Genomic DNA, 13,088 nt, shown 5'->3' with positions numbered 1-13,088 from the left:
GAGACATAGTTGACCTTAACCACGTCTTCAACCGTCTTAATGTAGAAAAGCTGCGTTCACATTCGCAGCTGGATACTGGATATACAAGCAAAATTTTCATGAGAAGAAACAATTCACTAAACATCTGCTGGCTTGTTTCATACATTTTACAGTAAGCATCCTTCGCACCTTTCAGAGATGCTGCTTTTGTTGTTCCTTTGAACATAAGCAACTGAAACTCGAGCCGTTGTGCAGAGATTTCTGGATAGACGTTTATAACCGAGTTGTCAATCTTGCCAGATGTGATCATGTTCTCAAGTGCCAGATATTGCCTCAAGTCATTGTTGTCTGCATTGAATCTAGTGGTCAGATGTTCTATGGTTGTGTCCACAAATTCAAAATTTTGGTTCTGTAGTAATCTCTAGCTGTTGCAGAATGGTGTGCTGAGCCATCATCTGTGATCCTTCTGGGGAGTCTGCGAATGCGTGGTAGTTCAATAGGCACCAGATCTAGGGAAGTTACCTTTTTCTCAGCATCATCAAATATCTTGTCGTAATTTTCCTCTCTTCGCAATACCCGCAATCGCTCAACTGTCATTGCAGATGCTTCACTCATGCCAGATAGTGTCGCTGATTTTGCTTGGAATGCACGGTTTAGTTCCTCTAATGCAGCTAATCGATGCTGAACCATCAACAATCCTAACACTGTCTTTCTTTTGTCAAATATGTCTAGCAGACCTCGTGCTTTCACTGCTACACCTGATTTTTCATTTGCTAATTCAGACAAAGAATCAACAATGTCACTGTAGTGATCATTAGCACATGTAACTGTAGATAGGCGGCACAACCAGCGTGTTGAACACAATGGCCGGATGTATTTAACTGGACCATTGTGACTGTTTGACGATACAATATTTTCAAAGATTGTCTTGTATTTGCTTGACCTCTGAAGCAAGACACCAAGTTCATGTACCCACTTGATAGAATCTCGAACACATTCACAAGCTTCAACTGCATGTTGCATTATTAAATTAGCCTTGTGTGCTCCGCAGTGAAAAGACAAAGCTGATGGTTACTTATCTTATATTTTTGCCTGTCATCCACTGTACGCACCACTCATGTTAGCGGCTCCATCATAAGTTTGTGTTCTTAATCATGACAGTGGTAAATTGAATCTAGTCAGTACATCAAGTATAGTCGAGGATATTGTTTTACCAGTTGTATTGGAAACAATGTACAAGCCAAGAAATGTCTCATGGACGTCAAGGTTCTCATCTACGTATGGTACACATATTGCTTCCTGTTCGGCACCTGTAACATCTTGAGTGCCGTCAACCATTAATGCAAAGATTTTACTTTGCTGCACTTCGTGTGCTGTGTTCCTCAGTATTTGATGACTGAACATCTCCATTATTTCATTCTGAGCCTGGGGTGATGTGAATGTAGTTTTCTTTGACAAGTAGACCATCAACTCAAGATCTTCCTCTTCCAGGAGCTTGATTAACTGCAGGAAGTTCCCCTCCATATTAGTATGTCCACGTAATGCTAAACCTTGATGCAGTAAGAAACGTAAACTTCTGAATATTTTGGCTAGACTTCTTTTGCATTCTTCCTGCTGCTTCTTTTTTCCATCGTATAGCTGGACAGTCACTGGAGTTACATCAAGTGAACCTTCTGGAGATATAGCGAATCTGTGCTGAGAGGAGGATTGGTGTTCCTTGAATTTCTGTTTTGCCTTTTTCCAGTTGCAAAAACCGGTGGATATGAAGGTGTCCTCCACTGGCCTCTCCAATTTCTCTGTAAAAAGGCCTCTATTTTCCGCCTTGGCACAATGAAAGCATATGACTTGCCCTGGAAGTTGATATTTTGAGATTTTGTTTTCTGCTGTGGTATTAGTTGTGCGTCTGGATGATATGGCTTTCCACACTGTATCTGTGGAGTGTCAAATTTTTCATTACTGCACAAACTTGTTTCACAACTATTTGGTGGTTCATGATGTGCAATAGTTGCACAAGCATTTTCAGACTCGTCCTCTGATTAACATGGTATTTACTCTGTATAACAAGTTTCTATTCATTTGTTTGAGGTTGTTGCATTATCTATACATCTGTATTGTCACTTGCAGTACTAGTAACTGGCTTGTAGAACTGTCTAATATCAGAAAGTTTCAGACGCTTGCTTGTCATGATTGGAATCTGTTTCCCAGATGATTCAACAGGCTAAAATACAATCTTTATTGAAAAACTATAACGTACAACGAACGAAGATAGAACAGAATGGAAGTAGGACTGAACTGTATAATGTATTTAAGTCGAACGCGCGAACCTCACAGTGACTACCGACCCGACTGACCGCCTGGGCATCGCTGGGACAATAATGTGTGCTAGTTACAACACAAGCAATTGCAAGTTTCTCGAAAAATACTTAAACAATCACAAATATATTATATTCCTGTTAAAGCTCATCAAAAGGCAAACACGTTGTGATATAATGTCTACAAGCATGTCTATTAAATAAAAACACCTAAACAAAAACTAGCAATACAATTCGAGTAGAGGCTTCAGGCCGTTGAAATCGCTCCTTTTGTGTTCTACTTATACAAGAAAATACAATATTTTTACTATCTATGATAAGAAAATATATTGTTCTTTTACCATAAAGCACCGGCACTTTATTAGAGGGCAGTGATAATCTGATATTTCATGGATTAATGAGGGCCACAAACACAGGTCTAATGAGCCCTGTTGTAAAATCGAGGCTCAGACTAAAGGGAGCGGAGAAAGGTGATGTAGGGCGCGTCTGGATTCGAGCGGCCCGAACCTGTCGTTTACTGTGCACAAAACGTACACTATGGTCAGTGGCTTCGGCAGCTAAGGAGAGTAAGGCGTTCGACAATAAAACCGGCTAGACATGCATAAGAACAAATAGCGTAGGAAAACCGCACAATATACACATAAGATTGATGCAGCTACAAGCTACAAATGGCCTGCCAGATCTAGATCACAGGAGTTTACGCTTGGAAGTAATATTTCGAATTTCATGCTCTGTTCAATCTGTTGTGATGAAAATTTTACTTAATCGTATACTACGTACAAGACGTAGGTAGATTCTGTGATAGTGCTTGCAAGCCTTGCATATATACTTAGGCCTACTGACTGATACTTACGAACTATCGCTTAGATAGAAAAGCTTAGAAGCACGCCTATATTAAAGATGTACATTTCGGCTACTGAAAAAGCCTACATCTAGGCCTAATTATGTAATTCGATTGGTAAGAACACGAGAATCACAAGAACAAACACACAATTTGTAGGCCTGTGATGCAATAAAACAATTCAACAGACCAAACTGTAGGGGGGGATGATTGTATGCACCATACCCCCCACCTAAAATGAAGGGGGATGTATCCCCATCCTCCCAGGATCTAAGCCCCTGATAGAAACACAATTTCCTACCTTTCGTTACAAAATATTTTCTATTACACTCGTCTAAATGACGGGTACTCCACCCACTAGTCAATAGGAAGTGACATTATTATGTAATGACTCAGGGAAAGCCATTTACTTTGGAAATAAGATACAAGCATGGCAACACTATACGCTAATAGAGTCTACAAGCGTCATCATCTCTCTCACAAAACCAGACAAACAGAAGACGTTTACTCAGAGGAAGAGAGTGACTCTTCACTAAGGTATCTTCAGAGCTGAACAATATTTAACTTAAAACATTAAAGTAACATGGACAGATTTTAATTGACAATTGGCTTATAAATACACATTTGGAACTTCCAGTTTTCTCATTCGAGGCTTACATTATTGAAAGTTAAGAAACCTATAATTTTTATAGAACTCATAGATGCCTCCAGAAGATTATCAAAGAGAAGAAGAAGAAACAACGTATTATGTTATAAAATAAAGACAATATGAGCAGAATCTGATACCAGATCTCTGACTTGGCGTATGATCCTTGTTTTTATATTGGTTCAACCTTTGCTAGATCTGAAGACATTTTCTGCGTTGTTCCACGGAGTTGGTTAAACGGTCAGACCAGAAAATCCTATGGTTCATACATTTTAAACCGTTAAATAAAATGGGAGGTAAATGCCGTGGACAACACCTGCAACTGCTACATGTTTTTTTAAAGTGGCTATAATGAATTGTGTTTCGTAGTACCACGTCTCCAATCCAGTACTGACAACTAGGCCATGCTTGCGTTCTCTTCTTTGGCCCTAATCATGGATCTAATTCCGGGGAGAGTAGTGTTTATTCGTCTGTTATTAACATAGTTAGATTTTTCTTTCGCTGGATTCTGTGCTTTGTTACCAACATGTTTTGTGTTTTCACATGTTAAAAAGTTTCGGTTTTTCATGATATTCCATGAGATCTTCAACATTGCTTTTTGCTATATTAGTTTTTATTTCTTTTAATTTAGTTAAACTTTCCTTCAGGTTAGGCAACGTGGTTTCCTTTGGATTTTCTAATATTGGACTGTGTTTTGGTATCTCACCAAGTTCGATAACTTCTTTTAATCGCTTTTACTTATCACTTCTCTGAAGGATGTATGATTAGTTTTTGTTGTTGTTTTTTTTATCGAGTTCCAAAGACCCTGACAACCGTTAGAACACCTGAAAATCGAATACATCATTGTTGATTATCGGGCAGATGTACAGGTAGCCGTATCTGTTTCAGCAGTAAAAGGAAAGTTTTCTCGTGACTTCCTTTTCAAGAAGACATAATAACTAGAAAACATTGATAGTAATCATTTTAAATTTTCCATATTTTATTTGAGCCAATAATAATAGTGATATTTGCTTTTTATTTTCAAAGTTTAATAACAAACATAGCCCTCTTCCACAAGTCTTAATTTTCTAGGTATACTTTTGAGCCTCGAATGCTGTTTGGTTCAGCATAATGAAAACGTAATTGCAAAGGCTTGAACAAACACATGAACACAGAGGTAGCTATGGCAGATACTCTCATTGTTGGTTTCGTTTGAATTTCGCACAAAGCTACACGAAGAATATCTATGCTAGCCGTCCCTAATTTAGAAGTGTAAGACTAGAGAGAAGGCAGCTAGTCATCACCACTCACCGCTAACTCTTAGGTTACTCTTTTACCAACGAATAGTGGGGTTGACCGTCACATTATAACGCTCCCATAGATGAAAGGGCGAGCGTGTTTGGAAAGTAATAAAGTGATAAATTATTAAACCATTTAAAATGTATATATATATATAGCATCATTTTTCTTTTACCGACATTGGAATAATGGTACTTTTCATGTGACGATGTCAGCTGTTAGTTATTAGATAAACCATGAAACACATTACTGTTAGGCCTAAAAATGACAATCAATTACAAAACTCTCATACTTTATAATTTTACACAGTTTTAATTAACTAAGTAATATCCTCTTCTCACTCTTGAAATTCACTTTAACATCCATGTTTCATAAGAGAAGGTTTTGTAAAACATTTATTAATAATACAATCACAAAGTTTTGAAATTCACAATAATATTGACAATTCAAATACATTATCAATAGTGCATTGTTAAATTCCTTAGATAGAGCATTTTTTTCTCGAAAATGCATTATATATCATTAAACACATTGCTTGTATTTTCTTTAAGTATTTTTAGAAGGTAGCTGCTAGTTTTATTTAATTAGATAATTAAGCTTTTCCAACTATATCCTGGAATACTCTTTCCAGTAGACCAAGGATTCAAAGTATACGTCTCTTCCGAAAACGAATTTCTAAAATAACCTACGAGTTATTTACCTCAAACATTTTCATCATCGTCACACCAGAAAACATCACAAGAATTTGAACTGTCAAAACATTTCTTCCTTTTTGTCAATTCTCTCAGAGACTATAGATAACTATATAACTTACAAGGAATTTCTTAATCAAATTTGTCTTAAGATATTTAGATTTAGTATTTATTAAAAAATACCATGCAGACTGGAATGGCGCTGAGGTAGTATTATTTCGTAACTCTGCTACTGTCTTTTTTTAGCCATCTTGAGTACATTTAATCAGCAAATAAGGCTCTCTATTTTAAGTCATTACTGTTATATATTTTGTAAGTAACTTTTATTGTTATGTCTTGCAAAAACTTCTAAAACTTTTTTATACATAATGATTTAACCTGGATATGTATATTAAGTATAGTATCATTATTTTACCTATACTTAAAGGAACTGCGCGAGAAAACTCAACTTATTTCAATCATTACCTACGTGGTATAAGCTCGACCATTTTCGGGTAGGCGACTATATTTGAGCAAGTATTTCTGATTAAAAATAATTAAACACCAATATTTTAAATATAATTAAAATTCGAAATTATTTTAATGACGATCACTTCACAGATATTTTCATATACAATTGATTCCTTGTCTTCAAAACGAAGTTCAACTCGACATCAAAATAGAAGGTTATGCAATCTTTTCTGCATGATGACACTGAACTTCTGGAAAAAGAAAATCATTTACTTAAAAAGTAAATATTTTTATAATGTTCTAAGATATATTTGTAATGTTGTATTTGTTTGTTAGCAAGAGGGCTTATGACGTTAAGATGGACGTAGAAAATAATAAGTTGACATCAAGTTCCTTTCCGATATTCGAACATAGACTATTAATACAAAATATTTTTTTTAAGAATATGGAGCTATTTCAAGATAACAGTTTTATCAGTCCCTATATTTTTCGTGAATTATTTGCATATTAATTTGCTACTGTGCTCATTGTATAAGTTTTTTTCTCGTTAGTCCTAGTATTATTTCCGAGTATACAACTTACGATAGTATACAAGTGTTTAAAGTTTGCATAAATGTTAAAGGAGGATATAAGTTGATTTTGTAATGTTATGTACACTGGACGTTTAATTCTTTTTACCAGATAATTTAAAAGAACCCACCAACGAAAGAGCAACGTCACTAGAATATATTTTCATAATTGTATTAACGTTTTTATAAAACTAATATACAAAGGTTAAGATAAGACACTGAATGTAACTGTTAAGGAATACACGTTGGAAATGGGGAGTGAAAAAAGATAGTTGTTCTGATTTGCAGACCTGAACGTAGTTAAATATTCATAGTAAGTTGTTAGATATTTGGAAACCCAAAATTGATCACTGTAAAGTTACGTCTGTATTTCATTATTAGTCACATTAAATTCAAAAAAAGAATATAAACAGTAAGATAAACAATAAGTCGGAATATTGATAAAGTCACACTAATTAAATTTTTTGATTAAAATTAAAGTTACCTAGTTACACTAAAATGCCTACAGGGTGTACTCTTGTACTCTCAGGGCCATAAATGTTTACTCTCGAGACTAGATATTACAGTTTATTGTACTCTGAGGGATCGTTGGCAAAGTACGTCAAACGCGCTTGCATGGTTATTATGACGAAAAGACTAACATTCAAAATAGATATTTCTCGGATAAAGCTTATCAGCAGTGCATCCCATAGACTCACAGTCGAGACGCATTAAGGCTTAAGCACTGTGTCATGATAGACCGATTTGTGAAGTAATTACATAAAATCGAACAGCGAAAATAATTTTATTTTTTACTTTCTGAGCAAACGGTTTTAATAGTTATGTTGTAAAGCCATAGTTCTATAAAATAATAGTATTTTAAATATATTTGTCATAAGACATTAGTGCTAGGCCTACTATATTCTAAACACTTCGTTCTTCATCTACTTCTTTAGGGATTTTCAAGAATTAGAAAAATGTGTAATAGTGGCATTCCAGCCATATCCGTTACTGACAATGCATTTCGCTCATTCCAGAGCTTTTCAGGGCGGCTGGGGTACATCAGTGGTTCTAACATTACATAGCCTGCTGTTGGTTTGTTTTTAAACTTTGCATAAATCTACAGGAGGGCTATCTACGCTAGCCGTTCTTAATTTAATAGTATAAGATTAGAGGGAAGGCAGCTAGTCATCACCACCTACCGCCAACTATTGGGCTACTATTTTACTATCAAGTAGTGGGATTGACCGTAGAATTATAACGCCCCCACGGCTGAAAGGGCAAGCATGTTTGGTGCCAAGAGGATTTGAACCCGCATAGCTAGCTGTTACAAATATATTTATACAGACGGCCGAAACGTTATATAAATTTTTTTTAAAAAATCTTCTTTTAATCTATTAAAACATGTGGCCTTGTGAGGTTAATATATACCAGTTAATGGAAACATATAAAATCATGGATTTTTGATATCTGACTTAAAGCACGAAGTTCGGAAACCGTATCACTTTGCAGTACCTAAGTTTATTAAGTCATGAATTGTAAAATTAAGTATAAAATGCATAATAGTTACGTTTAAACCAATGTTTAAAATGTTGGATTTAACATTATTTTTAAAAGAATCAACCTAAGAACTTTGTAGTATGAAACAATTCTTTATATTTTATTGTTTAGTTTTATATTGTAACCACGTCTCAACTTTGTGCAGACTTACATTAACATGATATCCTAAATCCTCACATAAAGACTCTTGTCTCGAATAAATTGTCTAATTTGTTTTAATGGATGCATATTTATATTGTCTTCATAGTTTTCGACAGTACACTACGTATCATAAGTCGGTAATGGCTCATCCCTCCAGTACACTACATATCATAAGTCGGTAATGGCTCATCCCTCCAGTACACTACATATCATAAGTCGGTAATGGCTCATCCCTCCAGTACACTACATATCATAAGTCGGTAATGGCTCATCCCTCCAGTACACTACATATCATAAGTCGGTAATGGCTCATCCCTCCAGTACACTACATATCATAAGTCGGTAATGGCTCATCCCTCCAGTACACTACATATCATAAGTCGGTAATGGCTCATCCCTCCAGTACACTACATATCATAAGTCGGTAATGGCTCATCCCTCCAGTACACTACATATCATAAGTTGGTAATGGCTCATCCCTCCAGTACACTACATATCATAAGTCGGTAATGGCTCATCCCTCCAGTACACTACATATCATAAGTTGGTAATGGCTCATCCCTCCTGAATTTGTAGCTGAATATAACTAAGTATGATGATGAACATGTTGTCTAAAGTATGTTAACGACCTAATCATTCAAACTTCATTCCCTCTTGTTCCACGCAATCTTTGAAAAGTGTTGAAATAAAAACTTAGATTTAAATGTGACACCCAGAGTGTTAAGAAGAATTAATCCCATCCGCAACAGACGATTTTTAGAAAGTGTGTGGGGCTATCTGCCCAGCCTACCGATGGGAATCGAACCCCTGATGTTGGTGTTGTAAGTCCGTAGGCATACCGCTGTACTAGCGGGGGACATTTTTAGAAAGAGAGGATTTAATTCTTGGACCAAGATATAAGTTTAATGATATATGGAATAACTTATCTTACAGCTTCATAAGTTATACAACAACAACAAAAAGTTTGTTAGATTGTCCTGTTTTTTCTTTTTAAATCACCTGCTTATATTCGACTTTGCACCGTGCCCAAGAAATTCTATATTGTTCGATTTCAGAGAGGTACCGCTACATAAGTCTCTCATCACAGTTGTGAAGCGTCAGCTGTTTATACATTATTATATTGCTCGATTTCAGAGAGGTGCCGCTACATAAGTCTCTCATCACAGTTGTGAAGCGTCAACTGTTAGGATTTTTACATTATTGCCCTCTTCAACCAGTTATAACCGAATTTTACAGTAACATAGAGAACGTCTTGCACAACCATTATATTACTATAAGGTAAGCACGAGTTCCTTGTCATAACACCTTCAGCATGATAATACACGTGTTCAACAAGGATTCGAGTCAGAGAATGTACACAATATTGTCTCTAATTCAGTTGAACCGTCCTGGTGCTTGCTAGAGCGTAAAATCAGTGAAAGAGTATAGATTTATTTAAAATTATAATAACACTTAAAAGTTGTTTTTTAAACGTAGTGTTAAATAGCAATGGTTTGTGATATAAATTGTTGAAAACCAGGTTCTCGTTGTAGTTAGGCCTACTCGTTATTAAAATGGAAGACTGATGTAAAATATAACATCAAATTTTCTTTCTTATAGAAGTGTATACTGATTATATATATTTTTATTTTTCTCTAGAAACCCCAATAGGTTAGTTTGGTTTGAATTTCGCACAAAACTACTCGAGAGCTATCTGCACTAGCTGTTCCTAATTTAGTAAGACTAGAAGTAAGGCAACTAGTCATCACCAACCACCGGCAACTTTTAGGCTCCTCTTTTACCAACGAATAGTGGGATTGACCGTCACATTATAACGACCCAACGGCTGAAAGGGCGAGCATGTTTGGTGCGACTGGGATTCGAACCCGCGACCCTCAGATTACTAATCGAACGCCTTAACCCATCTGGCCATGTCGGGCCACAAAATTGGTATGGAGGTTTATTAGATCCATGGGTGGATTTTCTGTTTTGCTGTTTTACGGTTGTTTTTTTTAACTACTACTACGCTGTAGATTGATCTGAACCAAATTTGGCATGACGTTTTTGTTTTTTTAAATCCATGTGGAGATACATACAAATTTATGGTTTCACATTTTGTGTTTTACAGTTTTTATGGGAGTTTTTACGTGTTTTACTTTTCACAATTACATATAAGGGAAGTAACTTTATGTTTTAAGATAACCTTTCATTAATCATGAATTTGCATATCTTCCTTCCAAGGGACGGGTACTCCAGCTCGTATATAATAATTTATACAAGCTTTTGAACTTTTTTTGTTATAGGATTCAGAGCCGTTTTATACCTGCATACATTTCTTAGCATTATACATATAACTAATAAATTAAAAACATATAATAAGAATACAATTAACTTTTCGTCCTCTCGTATTTAAGTATGTACTTAAAACTTCATTAATATGGGGTATGCCTACAGCTTAAGTTATGATGGAACATAGCTTTACATACCGTTTTAGGCTTGGAAAGAGTTGCATGACGAACCACAGGATTTCAAATTCCAACGTAGCCTCCAACAGTGGACACGAGAATTATGACCAGCACCGTCAAGCAGATAACAATTACGATCTTTTTCTGTTTGGAATTAAAACCATCTTGAAAATCGTAATCACTTTTTATATGTTGTTTTTTTCTAATTTTGGATAACCCGGAGTTTAAAATGAACCAAGCATTCCTTTTTGGTTTTAGAAAAACAAATCATACAGATAGGAGCACAACAAGAAACATCTGAGATCAGATGCAGTTGATTTTGTATTTCTGGAAACACAAACTGTCAACTATTAGCACTCCAAGCTAATATCTCTTTCTGAATGTGTGTATTGGTAGTAATCTGTACTAGCGAATGTTTATGACATCAACTCAATCTAGACTCTCAAAATTCTTGTATTTAAACGTCTCTGATTTATTATTTTACTTCATATCATTACTTTAAGTCTTGTAAAACATTATTTTTTCATTCATAAACAACCGACCTGAAACTTGAAATTTCTAGTTGTGTTACAAAACAGTGGATAAACACAAAGCACTTCAATAAATAAGCAGTAACGGGCGGAGCTAGCGTGACCATTATTTAAATTGCAAAGTTTTATTACGAATGTATAAACTAATAATACTGATGTTTTATATCCCAATTTTCTTTTGACAAACGAGCAATCACAGATACCTCAACTATTGTCGTACAATCCTTTGCATGCGCGGATTTACATCGATTGGTATTATTTCTTATCGTTCTAATAACGAATATTAACTACGTTTTAATAATGCTTAATTAGCAACGTGTCTGATTACGTCCCATGAATCAGTTACTTCCCGATCGTCATTTATATCATATAGACTGGTGGGTAGAGGTAGGTATGCAGTTAGAGCACGTGCTTTGTAACTGACATCTTAATAACAATCGGCTGCACTCACTATATACTAAGTCTATTATTGCTAGTCGTTAATCCGCAGGGTTTCCGAAAGTGTTCTGTTTCCAGAGTAAATAACACCAAGGTATAGAGTAACAAATGCTCTTATTTGTTGTTTTTGAGGTTCATACGTCGTGCTGTGTTGTAGACTATAAAGTGCGTCCCGCGCTGGGACTTACAACGCTAAAATCAGTGGTTCGATTCCCGTCAGTGGTCACAGCAGTTAGACAGATGTAGCTTTGTTATAAAAAATCACACACATACCTACGAGTGCATTATTCTTCTCGTTATTCATTCCATGCGCACGATTTACTGACGTCACGAGAGTATAAATTGCAACTTAAGCGTCCCATATGTGACGTCATTTTAGTTTCTTCTAACTGACGACACACTACTGCATTGAGGTGCAGATAGTTAAAACAGATGATGCCCTCCAGCTCCCTTGCCGGGATTACTGGTAGTAAAATTTATGTCGACTATAATTTTCGCTTACAATTTTGGTTTTATTATATTTCTAATAAATTTATTATTAGTATTACAAACACAACTCCGTAGTTTCTCCACCTTTCTCAAGCAATTAAGCACCAATTTTCTTCGTAATTTATTTACCCTTCTCAAGCAACTGAAGATCTTATTTCTTGTAGCACATCTCACTTTACTGCTGTCTTCTAATCTCTTAAGACACGACGTGTTTCTACTAAGTTCTGGTTTGCATCTCGTAACAGCTGCTATGAATATTAACACTTATTGAGAACAACGTTTCGACCTTCGTAGGTCATCTTCAGGTTAACCAGTCGTTTTGAGATACGTTTTTGTTTCTCGTCATCAAATAATAAACTCGGGTTTATCTACGGATAACTTACATTATAAACAAAATTTTATTTGAATGAACAGAACATTAATTTGTGGATAGAGTAGACTTTATCTTCAATTTTTAATATATATATTTTTTTTTCAATCCGGAAATTGGTAATATTATAATACAGTACGACTCAGATAAGGAACGTAATATATTCTACTATATTTGTAACGTGGTGATACTGTTACCATCAATCAGTTGGTTGGTACAAGCGACAAATGACTTTGTTTTGAATTTCGCGCAAAGCTACACGAGTGCTATCTACGTTAGCCGTCCCTAAATTAGCAGTGGAAGATTAGACAGGAAGGCAGCTAATCACCATCATCGACCGCCAACTTTTAGGCTACTCTTACCAACGAAT

The 13,088-nt window shown here is 35.6% G+C and overlaps 1 protein-coding gene and 1 long non-coding RNA gene across 4 annotated transcripts in view; one reads left to right on the top strand and one right to left on the bottom strand.

The window, feature by feature from the left end:
- Positions 1 to 5,348: 5,348 nt before the first annotated feature.
- LOC143256281 (syntaxin-like) overlaps positions 5,349 to 13,088 on the bottom strand; it is a 154,912-nt gene continuing 147,172 nt past the window's right edge. For all 3 annotated transcript variants that reach the window (XM_076513323.1, XM_076513322.1, XM_076513325.1), the window contains 2 exons: positions 10,913 to 11,035; positions 5,349 to 6,449 (listed from right to left, as the gene is read on the bottom strand). In XM_076513323.1, the coding sequence (XP_076369438.1) occupies positions 10,955 to 11,035 (81 nt within the window). In that variant the 3' untranslated portion in view covers positions 5,349 to 6,449; positions 10,913 to 10,954. The remainder of the gene's footprint in view (positions 6,450 to 10,912; positions 11,036 to 13,088) is intronic.
- Positions 9,563 to 11,056, top strand: LOC143256283 (uncharacterized). The gene is made up of 3 exons (XR_013031227.1): positions 9,563 to 9,725; positions 10,086 to 10,376; positions 10,921 to 11,056. It is a non-coding gene; the product is annotated as an uncharacterized LOC143256283 (long non-coding RNA).

The sequence above is a fragment of the Tachypleus tridentatus genome, chromosome 7, assembly GCF_004210375.1.
Source record: "Tachypleus tridentatus isolate NWPU-2018 chromosome 7, ASM421037v1, whole genome shotgun sequence".
NCBI lineage: Eukaryota > Metazoa > Arthropoda > Merostomata > Xiphosura > Limulidae > Tachypleus > Tachypleus tridentatus.
Note: the sequence above shows the minus strand (reverse complement) of the source record. Positions and strands in the feature narration are given on the sequence as shown.